At 40.4% G+C, this 17,442-nt stretch overlaps 1 protein-coding gene across 1 annotated transcript in view; it reads right to left on the bottom strand.

The window, feature by feature from the left end:
- Positions 1 to 672: 672 nt before the first annotated feature.
- BLACAT1 (BLACAT1 overlapping LEMD1 locus) overlaps positions 673 to 17,442 on the bottom strand; it is a 28,374-nt gene continuing 11,604 nt past the window's right edge. Inside the window, exons 2-4 of the mRNA XM_075850708.1 lie at positions 4,805 to 4,930; positions 4,649 to 4,693; positions 673 to 2,871 (exon numbers count right to left, since the gene is read on the bottom strand). Of these exons, the coding sequence (XP_075706823.1) occupies positions 2,730 to 2,831 (102 nt within the window). The 5' untranslated portion in view covers positions 2,832 to 2,871; positions 4,649 to 4,693; positions 4,805 to 4,930 and the 3' untranslated portion in view covers positions 673 to 2,729. The remainder of the gene's footprint in view (positions 2,872 to 4,648; positions 4,694 to 4,804; positions 4,931 to 17,442) is intronic.

The raw sequence follows: 17,442 nt of genomic DNA on the forward strand, positions 1-17,442 counted from the left end.
GGTGCTCACTCACTCACCCTACTGATACTCTATGGCATGCTAAAAGATAAATGAAACTGAAGTATCAAGTTAAACGATTCAATTTCCTTTATCAAGTCAGTGGTTAATTTCAAACCGATAGTTGAATGGTCTTAAATGTTGAAGACCAATTTACTCTGGCAGAAATGTGCTGCGCCACTTGTCACTTACCTTATGCGGACCCCCAATAACTCGATTTTGTTGCCTAGCAATCACTTAAATGCATTACATGTCACTGATGATCAGAGTGAAAGGATGCTTCTAAGTGGGAAATGCTCTTTGCAGTGGCTTTCTACTCTGGCTAATAGAGGAGGGGTCTCATGCAGAGGATAATACTCTAATAACTTTGTGTATGCCATAAGAAGGTGATTGTCTAATGTAGACAACCCCTTAAACTCAATAACTTGAACAATATATTGATAGTTCCTATAATTAAATGACTGGGATAAATACAAATAAAATAACATTTTAGAAACTGCATTTTGAAATTGATATATATTTTCAGCTATACGGGTTTGGTTTATAAAATAAGCATGTAATAAAGTCATAGATTCTATACAGGATGTGAAATGTTGGGGTTTTAACTTATACTAATATATATATATATATATATATATATATATATATATATATATATATATATATATATATATATATATATAAATATTCCACATTCTACTCACTCTGCGCACCCATAGGTATACGGAGTATATAGTATTTAGTACAACTTGTAGATATTTTCTTTTCATATAGCTAATTATATCTATATAAAAATAGTAAAGTGGTTTATACAGATGTAGCCATCTTTATCTGGACTCTGATAACTTACTGCAATGTGATATCACACAACAAAAGCCATTGAAAAGCCATTAAAAAAGTCAAGATAAAGGGTCTTGGCACTGTGTATTTAATGCCTCAATAGTCAAGATAAAGATGGCTACATCTGTATGTAGTAAAAAATACATCTTAGTAGCATAGTTCTCTAAGTTTGCACTGTGGTATGAGGTGACAGTATATATACTGTATACTGTACTATTGACCATGCTGCTTGTTTTAAGAATGTAGATTGTCATTGTCATGCTAAACAGCTCCTTAGAATAACTGGTATTAAATATAACACTTTGAATAAGAATGTGCATGCTTACAAGAGGAATTCAACGTAAGAATACATGGTATATTGGGTTGAAAATGCTATGTCCATGAGCATTCTATGTTATGCAGAATATTTGATCTCAATGTAATAATAACATATTATAATGCATTTCAATGTTAGATTTATAGCTATAAAGCTATAAAGATACAAGGTCACTTAATGTGAAGACATTGGACCACATTTACTAATGCTATCTAATAGTTAGACAGCGTAAACTTCAGGCAGGCACAAAATGCACCAAATTTATTACAGGGTGCATGGCGCAAGATAATTTTGGTGCATCCTGCATGAGCTGTTAGACACTTGTTTTCCTTATACCACTTTTGATTTGACTTATTTTGCACCAGAATTTTGTGCCAGTTTTTGTTATATTTTTTGCTGCATTTTAAGCCACATCCCTTTTGTGGTGAGCTGTGCCCTTTGCCAGTAAGTCAACCCCCCCCCCTCTTCCCAGAACACTTTAAAAAAAGTGTCTAGTGAGGTGCAAACATCAAAATTGCACCAAACTACGCCAATATTAGCCAAAATTTGGCGCACCTTTCTACACTTTCTAGACCCAGACACACTAGTAAATCTTCTCCATTGTGTTTTAATATTGTGCATATCCCTACTGCTTCATCCTTACTTGCTCATAATCATAATCATTGGCGTACCTCCATCAGGTTGAAGTCTAGATAGACAATGGGTCAGATTTATTAATAATAGCTAGCCTGAAGCTAGAGGTGATAGGCTGAAGATGCACCAAATTTTTCAGTGATGTGCACGCTGTTTGATAGATTTGGTGCATGTTAGACTCCTTTCCCTTTTTAACACCACCTATTGGGTGGTAAACTATAGACCAGGATTCAGTGCCACAAAACTGGTGTTATATCTTGTGCTTTTCGCAACCCGACAAATCCACGGCCATATTCTAAATATGCGACCTGATGTGGCGAGCATGTCGCAAAACAAGGTTTCCCTGGCACACACGTAAATAAATTTGGGCAACAATATATGCGCCAAAAAAAGAGGCACATGAAACGCCAGACCCGAGTTGCAAATTTTGCCCCAATGTGCCTACAAATTCTAAGCTGCTTAACTTTTGTGGGTAATTTCTATAGATACTAATGTAAACACTATTACTAATAGGGTTACTTTGCTTCACAATAGCATCTGTAGTATCTAAGAAGAAAAAACCTTATCTGGGTCAGGTAACCGTATTCAGTATTCAGTATGCATTAACAGCTCAGGACACGACTAGTCGCAGATACATCCAAGTTAATTGCCGTTCACTTTTAATTTTTATCCTCACTTTAGATTGGAAGCTTTTCTGGCTATAATTTGCTGCTATGGCATTATCGCTGTGGAATAGAATAAACTCTGAATTCCCTCACAAAGGGAACAGCACATAGTTACATCTTTCATTCCTGGATGCCAGAAATGTATTCCCAGCAATACACTGCAAACTATCCCGGCCTTGGTACTGTACTGGTATTAGATGTGCTCCTACGTGGTCATTGGCATAAAGACCCCCCCAATATGTAGTCTTATTTTTCCCTAAGAAGGGAATATTTGTCCCTCATACTGAAGTCTCCTGTTCAGCTTGCGGATCCTCTTTCTTTGGCTTCATTTTGCAGAACCCATGAAGACCACAGAAACATGCAAAGGTAAATTGAGGCATGGACTGTAGTGTTGGGACTCAGGATGATGTCCAAGTGTACCTATAGTAAAAGAACAAAGTTAGACATTGTCCCATATATTATACATTACATTTGGAAATTATGTTATAAATTAAATTCAATGCAAATGAGTCTTCAATATCTTAGAAAAAAAATTAGTCTAATGTTTTTTTTTCCATGACAGAAAATTGATCACACAACATTCCTTTCTTCCCACAATACAGATACTTAAACCAGGGATCTCCCCACGCTGCGGTTATTTTAACACAAGGGGTTTCCCAGCCTCTGAACCAAAGGTCTTTCTACTTGTTAAAACGAAACTGTACTCTTAAATTTCAGGGTAGAAACCACACAAAATTGACACCATATGATCTGAATTAAAAAAAAAACAAAAAAAAAACAGTGGCCCACATTTATCAAAAAGGGAGTCATTTTAGTCAATATCTAAGTAAAAGTTAGACTACTTTATTGACATATGTTGTGAAACATTTATTACTGCATCTAACTTCTTTCATAGATCTGTCACGACATACATCACTGCCAATAACTTTTTACACTGGGTAAAGTGAAGTCACTTTTTCTATGCCAGGGTCTGTGTAGAGTAGTAATGCCACTTTTTTTCTCTTATTTATTTTGCGACTTAAGAAAAGACACATTTCAGAAATATGTCTAAATCCTAGCTGAGCAGTTAACCGTGTCCACTTATCACTCCACTTTTACAAACTGACGTTCATGGGGCAAATGGCACTAAATTCTGGCGCAAATGGTTAATAAATATGTTGCACAGCAGGCAAAGGCGCAAATACCTTCATAAATGTGGATCAAAGCATCTTACAAAATCAATACTAACTCTAAACCTTAAATTAAAAAAATGAGCAAGAACAATAGTCAAAACTTTAACTTTTTAATTTACTTATCTGCTTAATTTAGGCCTCTTTATACACACACCAATTTTACAAATAACTGATGAAACATTGCTGGGAATATGATGGACATTTCCATCAGGACAATCTTTGCTTTCAGCGGACTGGAGTTTCCTCCGAGGAGCCTTATCGTTGCCTAGCGACAGCTCACACGATGCCTATTTGCTGGGCATAAAGAATAACGATCGCAAAAGTGTTTATTTTATGCTTTCTTCCGGCACTCACACTGAGCAATTACCATTATGAGTTATTGGCCAGCGTAAACATGTAACCCACTAGATCTTGTAACCTACTGTTCTCCTTGTCATTTACCATTTCTCCCTACACTATGGGAGAAATTTATTAAGCAATTTGCTGCCGTTTTCTGGAGAAACAAAGTTGGACAATGATTCACAAATAAAATATTTTATCTTCAATAACTGAAAGATTTGATACAAGAATGAGGATAAAATAGAGAAGAATTGATTCAAACAGGAATAGAAAAAATAAAAGGATAAACTTAAAATTATGAGCCATATTTATATGATGATGTTTATTCCCAATAATACTGTAATCTTGACTGTTACACATTTAATACCATTATCTACACCAGTAGAACAGGGGAAGATAGGCCTGAGCTACTTTTTTTTAGCTCTAATGAGCTCCCAATTCTAGGCCCAGCTTTTTATATAATAGACAATTAAATATCTATTCGCTAAGGTCAAGACATCAGGAACCTGATGATATTGCAGCTCCTTGTGGAGTCATGGGATTCATGAGATTCTCAGTCAATTTCACATCAATAAATGAAACTGGTAATTAAACCAGTAAAATCCCACTGCACTGTTCATCCATGGAGTTCTAGGAAATATATTAAAATTCATATAACTGAAGCCATAATAGGAACACAGACTCACATATATGTTAGAGCTGAAGAAGGTGGAAGGAGGAATCGCTGTATTCTAAGAAAAGCAGAGGGAAAATACATACTTAGTATTAGAAATGAAAAATATATTGATAATGTATATATAGGTGTGACTGCAATAACAAAGATAATAAAAAAACGTACGTACTGTATAAGCACATACTTGTTTAAAGATGAGGTTCTCATAATTGATCCTTGAGCTGATATAATAGAAATCCACTCTGGTTTTTACATGCAGTTTTCCTATTCCTATTGACATCCAAGGTGGAATCTGCTGTAACAACAAGACAGGTAGGGCATTCCACAGACGTATGCAAAAAAGTAAGATTTTGCCATAGATTTGACAGGTTTACATCTGATTACCATTTTATAGCAGTGTAGCCAGCTCAGGGATGGGACAAATCTTTCTGGAATACCAAGACAGTGGTTTCAGAATGTGCCCCACCACCCTTGATCCCTCAATTCAGCATGATAGCTGTCAGATGGACATTGTTTAATTGTACCCCATCACATCTTTCCCCGGTAATCCCTAGTATTCTTATTTAAACAGGCAAACAGTGGTTTTAAAAAATCTGAAGAGATTCATTCAATTTAAAGGGCAGAATAAAGGCGTCATCAGGGAGGGTTAGAAATACCCCAAATGATAAAATACTATTAGGCAGCCAGCTTGGCACAGCTACCACAGGTCTACTCAAGAATTCAGGTCCATCAGTGGGTTGACAGACTCAACTTCATGCCCTAATTTCCCACTGGACCTTATTCCATGGTCTGCCCCTAAGAAAATGATAACAATCCTTTGCCCCGCCCTCTCCAATTCTCTATCCTTATGGGATAGGTTGTGCTCTAAGTACCTATTAATGTCTGCCCATAAGCCAGTGACTCCAGTTTTACGGAAACCGGACTTCAATCTAGGCCTTTCTCACTCGCAATTTACCTAGTGGACCAGTGAGGAGTTTCTGAGAATTGGGGATTTTGTTGATAGGCTGGGGTAAAATCTCGACAACATTTTCACACTATCCATAAATTAATGGACTCTGAATACTTTTGTTATCAATACATTTCCCACTTTATTAAGAGTCTCAAACATGATAATATCGAAATTACAGTGCGAATTTCATTCAAATCCATATGCTTTGGATCTGGAGCAGTAGAGGAATAATATCTTTCTTATATATCTTTCTTTTCTAATCCCCAAATATATGTGTAAATAGTAGGCAGACACGGCTAGAAAGCTGGATGTTTTGGACAGAGCACGAATGAACTTAACTACGGCAAAAATATCCATCAATATGTCACTGACTGGTAGGTCCTACTCATGAAGGTCCTGGTTCCCACTAGATTACCACATATGTTCCTGGCAGCCACTCTAATGTGCTTGCAAAAGTGTGGTAATAGAAGGACAATGTATCACTTCTAGTAGGAATGCCAAAATATTTGCAGATTTTGGATCCACATATCCCACCTTGTACTTTCAGTTACTGGAGTCAATCTTACTAAAAATCCTTAAGAAAGTTTTTTTAAATGCCTCTATCCTGGATATACTTAAAGAGGCTCTGTCACCAGATTTTGCAACCTCTATCTGCTATTGCAGCAGATAGGTGCTGCAATGTAGATTACAGTAACGTTTTTATTTTTAAAAAACTAGCATTTTTGGCCAAGTTATGACCATTTTTGTATTTATGCAAATGAGGCTTGCAAAAGTCCAAGTGGGCGTGTTTAAAGTAAAAGTCCAAGTGGGCGTGTATTATGTGCGTACATCGGGGCGTTTTTACTACTTTTACTAGCTGGGCGTTCTGACGAGAAGTATCATCCACTTCTCTTCAGAACGCCCAGCTTCTGGCAGTGCAGACACAGCCGTGTTCTCGAGAGATCACGCTGTGACGTCACTCACAGGTCCTGCATTGTGTCGAACGAGCGAGGACACATCGGCACCAGAGGCTACAGTTGATTCTGCAGCAGCATCGGCGTTTGCAGGTAAGTCGATGTAGCTACGTACCTGCAAACGCTGATGCTGCTGCAGAATCAACTGTAGCCTCTGGTGCCGATGTGGCCGACACGATGCAGGACCTGGGGCAGGAAGTGAGTGACGTCACAGCGTGATCTCTCGAGAACACGGCTGTGTCTGCACTGCCAGAAGCTGGGCGTTCTGAAGAGAAGTGGATGATACTTCTCGTCAGAACGCCCAGCTAGTAAAAGTAGTAAAAACGCCCCGATGTACGCACATAATACACGCCCACTTGGACTTTTACTTTAAACACGCCCACTTGAACTTTTGCAAGCCTCATTTGCATAAATACAAAAATGGTCATAACTTGGCCAAAAATGCTCGTTTTTTAAAAATAAAAACGTTACTGTAATCTACATTGCAGCGCCTATCTGCTGCAATAGCAGATAGGGGTTGCAAAATCTGGTGACAGAGCCTCTTTAAGGACACTAAGAAATTTATTTACTTTATTTTTCTGGCAGTTAAATTCACCGTAGCCATGATCTAGGAAAACCTCTTCAATGTCCTTAGACTAAAGAATCAATTATAATGGATAATGGCAAATTATAGATTAAAGGGGCTTTCCCAAAATTGCCATTACTGGGAGCACCATATGAATGGAGTGGTAGTGCGCATGCTCGGCCACTGCTCCATTCATTTATATGGGGCTGCCGAGTGCCATCTCCGGCAGCCCCATAGAAATGAATGGAGCGGTGGCTGAGCATGGGCACTAACGCTTTATTCCTATGGGGCTCCCAGAAACTGCAAGGTAAGCCCGCTCTAGTGATCGGTCAGGGTCCCATCGGTTGGACCCCACCGATCAGATATTTATCACCTATCCTGTGGATAGGTGATAAATATTGGTTATGGGAAAACCCCTTTAACTAGTATCCTGAAAGACTACTAAAATTGCTGCAGTTTGAAAACTGTGGGTGTCCTACCTAGCAGGTTCATCTTATAATTAATAAGTTGTCACATTGAATTGTATGGTTTTAAGTATATTTCCCTGCCCCTTTTTCCCCCTTGTCTGTCTTGTCTTTTTCCCTTCCGGTTATGTGAATGCCTACTCCTGGGTATATGACCGAGGATATATTTTTTTTCTTGAATTTGTAATCTAGATTGTTCTTTCTTTGCAACATCTTAAACATTTTTTAATGTGCTAGGCTGGGTTCACATGTAGGGTAAATACTGCGGATTTTCCACAACGGATTTCATTGTGGAAAATCCGCAGCGTAAGGCCTCGTTTACACGAACGTATTATACGCGCGTGCGACGCGCGTGCTTTGCACGCATGTCGTACGCACCTATATTAGTCAATGGGGCTGTTTAGACGATGCGTGAATTGCGCTCAGCGCGTGTGCGCAGAAAAAAACTCACGACATGTTCTATAATCGTGCGTTTTTCGCGCACTCACGCACCCATTGAAGTCAATGGGTGCGTGAAAACCACGCATGCCGCACGGAAGCACTTCCGTGCGAACTGCGTGATTCGCGCAAGAGCTGTCAAACTCCTGAATGTAAACAGAAAAGCACCACGTGCTTTTCTGTTTACAAACATCCAAACGGAGTGTCAAATTCGAGATGAGCGCACCGAACTTCACCGGGTTCGGCCAAACTCGTTTTGACCGAAACCGGTAAAAAATGTTCGGGTACGCGACGTCAGGAGACAGTCACTGTCCACGGTGCTGAAAGCGTTAAACTGGTTCAGCACCATGGACAGTGACTTCCGCTCCGAAAATCCATGAACCTGTAAAAAAAAAAAGACGTTCTGACTTACCGATAACTCCGGTCCGACCTCCCGGGATGACAGTTCAGTCCAAATGACAGCTGCAGCCAATCACAGGCCAAACACAGGCTGCAGCCAATCACAGGCCAAGCACAGGCTGCAGCCAATCACAGGCTGCAGCGGTCTCATGGACTGCGGCGTCATCCTGGGAGGTGGGGCCGGATGGCAAGAGAGGGACGCGTCACCAAGGCAACGGCCGGGAGCCCGGACTGGGGGAAGCAGGAAGTTCTTGGTAAGTATGAAAGTCTTTTTATATTCACAGGTTGGTGTATATTGTGATCGGCATTCACTGTCGAGGGTGCTGAAAGAGTTACTGCCGATCAGTTAGCTCTTTCAGCACCTTGGACAGTGACGGGCCTCGACTACCTCATCTCTATGATGGCGGCTGCGTGAAAATCACGCAGCCGCGCATCATGACACACGGAGCTGTCAAATGCCTTTTGCGCGTTTAAAACGCAACAAGGCTGCGTATACGCAGTGCATACGCCATACAAACGCGCGCAAAACGCAGCGTTTTTTGCGCGCGCAAAACGCACACGCTCGTGTAAATGAGGCCTAATACAGTAGCAGCAATGTGGATGAGATTTGAACAAATCTTATCCAAACGCTGTGTAAAAAAAACAGCCGATAAAACGTTCATAAATTGACATGCTGTACAGTTTTTTAATCCGCAGCATGTCAATTTATGTTGCGGAATCCCTGCTTTTCTGTTGTGGGTTTTCCCCATTGAATTTAATGGGACGGTATAACCTGCAGAAAATAGCAGATGTTGCAATGTTTGCGGCGGAAAAGCTGCGATTCCGCTGCAAAGATCGCAACTAGGAATTTTGTTTTTTAAAATCTCATACTTACCCAGAACTCTCTGCCCCTGCGTCCAGCTCGGCCTCTTGAGATGACATTTCATCCCATGTGACTGTGTGCCTTGCTATTCTCCGCAGCGGACGTTCTGGACAAAAAACAGCACCACAATTTGGTGCAATTTTTCGGCCCAGAATTCCCTGCGGTGTCCCGGGTGGATACGCTGTGTACATTTACGGAGCGTATCCGCCCTGTGTAAATATACCCTTAGACTGTATTCATACTGTAACATGAACAGATGTGTATACTTAGCTTCTCAGATATGTTTATAATTTGATACTTGTGAAAGCTGTAAAACTGTTAATACATTTTTTTTAAATTAAAGGCTGAACAAAGGCACAATATTGTTTTTTTTATTTAATTAATTGCTCCCTAACTTTCATTGGTGTCCTAGGTGGCCACCTATTCTGCCTACCCCTCGTCTTGCTCTTGAGCCAACTATTGTTTCTATTAAATAGAATCTTCACAATAAAACTAAAACGTGTATGCATACTAGGGCTGGGCAATTAATCAAATTAATTTGATTAATTGCCATCAGCACCACTCAATTACTATAATTATTCATAGCGAAAGAGCCTGTATCGAATATATCTGTCTCCTGCTCCCAGTGGCAGCTCACTTCTTTTATCAAAAAAATAAGAAAATCGTGATTAAAATGGAGAGTCGTCAATAAGCTGAAAAGCAATCGAGATTTTATTTTTAGGACATATCATCCAGCCATACATTTGTGCTGGGTGATATGCCATCGTACATTTGCATCAGAGCCCCCCACATAGTATAATCTGACTGGGCCCCCACACAGTATAATGACCCCTTAGTGGCCCCAACACAGTATAATGCCCTTAGAGCTGCCCCCCCACAAAATAATGCCCCTATGGTTGCCACCACACAGAATAATTCTCCCATAGCTGCCCCACACAGTATAACAACCCCTTAGTGCCCCCCACATAGTATAATGACCCATTAGTGCCCCCCACACAGTATAATGACTCCTTAGTGGCCCCCACAGTGTATAATGCCCTTATAGCTTAATGCCCCTATAGCTGCCCCCACACTGTATAATGCCCCTATGGTTGCCCCACACAGAATAATGCTCCCATAGCTGCCCCCACACAGTATAATAACCCCTTAGTATAATAACCACATAGTATAATAAGGCCTTAGTGGCCCCCACATAGTATGACCTTATAGCTGCCCCCACACAATATAATGCCCATATAGTGTCTCCCCACACAGTATAATGCCCCTAAAGCTGCCCCCATATAGAATAATGCCCCATAGATTCCCCAATATAGTATAATAGCCCATTAGTGCCCGCACACAGTATAACGCCCCCATAGATGCCCACACACAGTATAATACCCCATATAGCTGTCCCTACACAGTATAATGCCCCATTGTGCCTCCCACACAGTATAATGCCTCCATAGCTGCCCTCACACAGTATAATGTCACATAACTACCCCCATACAGTATAATGCCCCATAGCTGCCCCATACCGTATAAAACCCCATAGATGCCCACATACAGTATAATGCCCCCCATAGCTGCCCACATATAGTATAATGCCCCCATAGCTGCCCTCATACAGTAAAATGCCCCTACAGCTGCCCATACAGTATAATGCCCCCATTGCTGCTCCTACACAATATAATGCCACCAAAGCTGTCCCCATACAGTAGATTTTCTCATTGCTGCCCCCCATACTCAGTATAATGCCCCCTTTGCTGCCACCACACAGTATAATACCCCATAGTGCCTAATAAAAAATTATAAAATTAATATTTACCTATCCCGTTCCCACGATGAGTGGAGGAGATCCTTCTGCTCCTCCGCTCTGCACAGTATGTGGCTCTGCACAGACAGGCGCAATGACGTCACTATATCACACCTGTCTGCGTCAAGCCGCTCACAGTTGGCATTAAATATTGAATTCTGGAGATAGGAGCCGTCAACTCCCTGCTCCAGCATTGGATTCAACTGTATCTGTGTCCTGAGACCTCCCCCCTGCCCCCCTGCTAGCTACACCTCTAATTTGCATAAATTTTTTTGCAGTATTTATGTTTTTGTTTACCACAACATGAACAAATGTGATGTGAGCCGAGCCTTAGGTCACAGATGTGGTTCTAAAGGAGTTTTTTTCTTTTCTTCTGCTATTCCATCCAGATGAGGACCAGAAGGTAAAGTACTGATGCAACATAAATATCAGGCAGGGGTGACATAATTTGTGCAGCTGCACAGGGTCCCTATAAGTAAGGGGGCCCACCAACTAAAGAAAACATTACACAATTGCATACTACTATGCATGTATTAGACTGCAGGAATTTATGGTTTGCAGTCCACCAAAGAAATTAAATATGCTTTGCACTACTCTCAACATCCATTACTTTGCTGAAAAATGTCCCTGCCCACAGCCCTAAACTGTCCTGAGTGTACTTGGTAATTGGCTTCACTCATTTATGTATAAAATGTATGTACGGTACATATGTTGAGTAACTAATTAAATACAATGTATCGAATGACATGTGTGCCAATTGTTTTGGCTCAAATTTTAGCTAGAATTCTGTTGCGCTATGGAGGAGAATTTTTTAAGACTGGCGTTTCAGTCTTAATCCGAAGTGCATTGGACTAAAATGCACCAAATTTATTGAGTCACATGCCGCTTAATACATATGGCGTATCTTCGGCTGTGCTAAGGACAGAAAATGCTTAGTAAAATTGTCAGACTGATGTTAGCCATGACACTAATGCTAAACCCTGCCCACAGAGAAGAGCAAAGTGCAAATTATAGCGCAAATATGGTGCGACTTTTCTACGCCAAAATACTGGCGCAAATCAATTGATAATTTAATATAAAAAAAAAAATCTGCCTCATTGGTTTACTTATCTTGTTTTATCTTATTTTATTTGTATTATATCTCAGAGCAGCATTAACAGTTCTGCATGTTTCAGGGCATGTTTACACATAGCGGAAATGCTAGGAGCCCGGCTCCCTGCACTGTGTTCGGTCCATGACATGCGGGCGACATGTGGACCGTATATCACGGACCGAACACGATCGTGTGCATGGGGCCTTAATTTCCCAGAATTCCTACTGGCTGAATAGAGCTTGTTCCTGTGATTTGCATTCTGGGAATTGTCATCTTCACATCAAGCACTGTACAATAATCTCGAGTGTGCATGTTTGTTTCAATGAGCAAAGGGGAATAAGCCACTGCCAGCCATCTTTAGGCCCTGCAATTTCTTCCCGCGATTTTCGCTGCGTTTTTCGTCCTTGGCCACTGAGCGCCGCAGACAAAAAACACAGCGAAAAATGCTTTTTCTGCCTCTCATTTATTTCATTGGGAGGAATGAGGCGTAACCGCGTCAAGAAATAGCATGCCACTGTTTTTACCACGAGCAGCTAAAGGCTGCCACGGAAAAAAAATGCCTCTGCCTCCCATTGAAATCAATGGGAGGCGGTTTCTGATGTTCGTTGGCGCTGATTATAACGTGGTTTCCTCGTCAAAATCAGCATAAAAAACTCTGTGAACTGGGCCTAACTCTCCCAGTGCTTTACAGAAGATTAGCTAAGCTGTTAGGGTATGTTCACACTACAGCGTCCGTAACGCCCGAAAAGGAGAAAACAGCCCCGTCATTTCAGCCGTAACGGCATGCGCAGGCGCTTGAACGCCGCGTCCATTACGGACGTAATTGGCGCTGCTTTTCATTGGAGTCAATGAATAACGGCTCCAATTACGTCCCAAGAAGTGACAGGACACTTCTTTGGCGCGGGCGTCTTTTTTTTAAAAAATGACTGTCTGAACAGAACATCGTAAGACCCATTCAAATGAATGGGCAGATGTTTGCCGACGCTATTGAGGCGCATTTTCGGACGTAATTCGGGGCTAAAACGCCCGAATTACGTCCGTAAATAGTGTGTGTGAACATACCCTTAGAGATCTATCAACTATTTCTAATACAACTACAGTAGAAGAACTCTGAGTTCAGCTCTGGGTAATAATAAAGGCTGTAAATCAGGACCAATGCAAGATAAATAAAGCAGTGTATTTACAAAGTTACTAGACTTTTTATGATATATTTTTAAGTAAACTAAATTGGGATTCAAAGGAGAACATACCTTTTAAGACTGAGTGCACAGCAGTACCACAACAGACAGGGACAAATTTGCCACCTATTATAGCCTGACAATTTGGTCACAAAGTGCCTTCCTCCTTTGACAGATGAGGACAATCACAGACACACTAACTATGATTCATATTCCAGGAACATAAAAATCAGAGTGAATACACTTGCACATGACAGAATAACACCAGAGCTGTTTTGCCAAAAGCACCAACTAACTACGGGGCTGGTGCTCTTGGCAGCCATTTAATTCCATTCTATATACTGTACACTGTCCTAATGGCATAAGTAAAACCATGTCCTTCACATTAAATACCTTTCAAGTTTTTCAAGCTTTTAAAAGATATGACATTTAATTTTTTAAATATTATTTTTTAAAGAGAAATCATAAAATTTGCACCATTTACTCTCCTATAGCTATATCACTGCAGACATTTATCCAAAAGATATACAATACTGTTTTAGGCAGTTGTAGAAAAATGCTGCAAAATAAGAATGATTTAAAAAATAGAAGTGTTAATAGTTTTTCTTATCAATTAACAAAATACAAAGTGAATGGACAGAAGAGAAATCTAAATCAAATTAATATTTGGTGTGACCACCCTTTGCCTTCGAAACACAATCAATTATTTTAAGTACACTTGCATACAGTATTTGAAGGAACTCGGCAGAAAGGTTGTTCCAAACATCTTGGAGAACTAAGCACCAATCTTCTGTGAAAGTAGGCTTCCTGAAATCCTTCTGTCTCTTCTTCGTGTAATCCCAGACAGACTCGATGATGTTGAGATCAGGGTTCTGTGGGGGCCATATCATCACTTCCAGGGTTCCTTGTTCTTCTTTACCAAGAAGATCGTTCTTACTGACATTGGGTGTTTGTATGTGGTTGTTTTCCTGCTGCAGAATAAATTGGGAGCCAATCAGACGCCTCCCTGATGGTATTGCATGATGGATATGTATCTGCCTGTATTTCTCAGCATTGAGGACACCATTAATCCTTACCAAATCCCCAACTCCATTTGCTGAAATGAAGCCCCATGCTTTACTATTGTCTGCAGACACACTTGAGCAACTTGGCCTTGTTTCCACATCGAAGTTATGGCTTTTTCCATAAAGACCACTTCTGGCCGGACTTCTCCAGGTGTACCTGGTTCCCACTGGTTTTTTACAGTTCTGAGCACTGCTGGACATTTTTCAATTACAAGGGGAAGTAAGCATAATGGGTCTTTGATCTGCTACACTAAGTTTCCTTGGCCAACCGCTGCATCTACAGTCCTCAACGTTATCCCTTTCTTTGTGCTTCTTCAAAAGACCTTGAACAGCACATCTTGAAACCCCAGTCTGCTTTGAAGTTTTTGCCTGGGAGAGACTTTGCTAATGCAGTATATCTACCTTGTGTCTTGTTGCAGTGCTCAGTTTTGCCATGGTGGATCTGTGACATGAAACTGACTTCCACAACCTCACCTTTGCAGCAGAGTTTGGATGTTCCTCACCTAGTTTTAAGCCTCCTACACAGCTGTTTCTGTTACAGTTAATGACTATGTTTCAACCTACATATGAAAATGATAATAATTATCACCTGTTTGGTCTAATTGTTTAATCATACACCTGACTACAATCCTAAAAAAATCCATGACTTTGCAAGTGGTGCATGTGTACCTACAGGAATTGATATTGTTTTGAAGGCAAAGGGTGGTCGCACCAAATAATGATTTGATTTACATTTCTCTTCTGTTTATTCACTTTGTATTTTTTTAATTGATAAAAAAAAATATGAACACTTGTATTTTTTAAAGCATTCTTGCTTTGCAGCATTTGCCACAACTGCCTAAAACTTTTGCAAAGTCCTGAATGTATTCAGGTACTATCAAATGTTTTTGTTCTATGCACTATGCCAAGTGTGATGTTCCTCAGTCAGATAACTTTTTTTCTGATTCTCCATTCATACTCCACCCTACTTATTTTGCAATGTACTATAGTAATTACTAGCATAATGAAACATGTAAAAAAGATTAGATTGAGGCTTGTTAATGTGCTTGTCGATTTGGAATAGAAGTATTGTGCAGCAATCTATCATTCAAATTCAATGGTGAGTGTCCCCTTTGCAGTGCATGGCTTTCAGCCCTACGTGAGGTAGAAATGCAATCACATAGGAATAAAAAGCCATATACCACAGCAGGGCGATCTTTTATAAGGGGTTTATCTCTTCATAGTACATACACCTACAAAATACCAACCAATTGCAATACACATACATCAAACAAATAATCAAGCCTAATCCTAATATACAGATATTACATACAACCTCTCAATACAAACAACTTCTCAAACCATCATGCTACATTAAAACATCAAACATGCTTCTGTATTCTTTCTTAGGCATAGGTTTTACACACTTATCCTACTGCGAGAGCATCATACACTTGAGCATTGTTATTTAACTTGCTGTCTCAGCGTAATGTGCAAGTACGACTTTATATATGTACTATCGGGTAAAATCACATCCTAACTAACAAACATATCCTATAAAATATGTAGAGATTATTTATAGATGCACAGTCTTTATGTGGAATAGACAGAAGTAAAACATTTACATATCCTGCCTACAGTACATACAACTAGACTGAGTGATAAAATGTATAGTGATGATATAGTCTTGTACATTCACAAAGTACACACCATGCTGAAGCTCAGTACCTCTCAGGGCCTGAAAATAACAACCAGCAACATCTACTCATCTGGGAAACTCTCTCCTGGCTTTGTGCCATAGTCCCCCCTCCTCCCCAAGAACCCCTACATCTGTGATGAGTAGACCCCAACGTCTTTGTCTAAAAAATCCCACCCACACCAAAGCTTTACCTGTTTCAGTACATCTTTAGTGGTCCGGCTAAAGAGAAAACTCAAGCCTTCTGATTGCTCATCTGTTTCTGATCGTATCATTTTTCTCTTTCTTTTAGTCTTTGCCAGTGTGGTCACCTTTTCCCTCACTTCTGCCTCTTTTCAGGTCTGTTTTTCCTTTTGCTAAATGAGTGCTCTTTTGCCTTCCCCTGGTCTCCCAGAAAGGGACCCATCAGGCCTGCAGTGAACATTTGAGATGTATGAAGGAGGGGATATGGGGGGTGAAGTGGGTGAGATTGAAAGGGGGGAGTAGAGGGTTTGGCGGCAGAGCTAGAAGGAAGGGGGGGGGTCAGGTATTTTGCCTTCTCTATTCCTGAAGGAGCCAGTTAACAAAGGCTCCATTCAGCTGTTTCTGGTCTGTGAAATAGAAAATGCAACAGGCTATTATGTGAGCCCCATCACTACACCTCCCAATCAGACCACGAAGTAGCTACTAATCTGTGCACCTGCTGCCATCCCCTACTCACACTCACTCTCCTCTCTGCAGGTGCCTACCGTAGGCTTCTTATATGAAGAATTATATAAAATAAGACTTTTATAACATAAGGAAGGAAATAGATTAAATAGTAACATCGTGTTCAGAATTAAGACTGAAATCAATGCCTGTTTGCTTGTACATTTATTTTACGTTTATGGCCTATAAAATATGAAATAAAGCATATAATCAAGTCAAATAAAATAATTTTTTTTCACCAAGGGCTAATTCACAGGGCTTTATAACAGCTCTGTTTTGTATGAATTTGTAAAAGGGCTACCATGGAGGTATATGAGGCCTCAACTTTACAGCCGTATGCCTCAGTTTTCACATGGAGACATACAGTTTTTTCCTCTGTGCGTTCTTCCTCGGATGTCGTATTTATAAAGGTTTATACACACATTGAATTCGAGCCTGTACAGCAGTGACTGAATGATGTAAGGCACTGTACAAAAGTAGTCGTACAGGCTCCAAGCACTGCCGAAGGCTCCGTGCCAAAGTGCGCATGAGCTCTTATTGGTTTTTCACTGCCATTCTATGTGTAGAACCACATTTTCTGTTGCCAGGCTTGAGCTAAAACATGCAGGCCAAAAACAGCCAGTTCATTGCTGTGTATCTGAAGATTAACAAGGGCAGCACTGATAAAGTTCCCTATTGATCAAAT

This window comes from Rhinoderma darwinii, chromosome 2, assembly GCF_050947455.1.
Source record: "Rhinoderma darwinii isolate aRhiDar2 chromosome 2, aRhiDar2.hap1, whole genome shotgun sequence".
NCBI classification, from domain to species: Eukaryota; Metazoa; Chordata; class Amphibia; order Anura; family Rhinodermatidae; genus Rhinoderma; species Rhinoderma darwinii.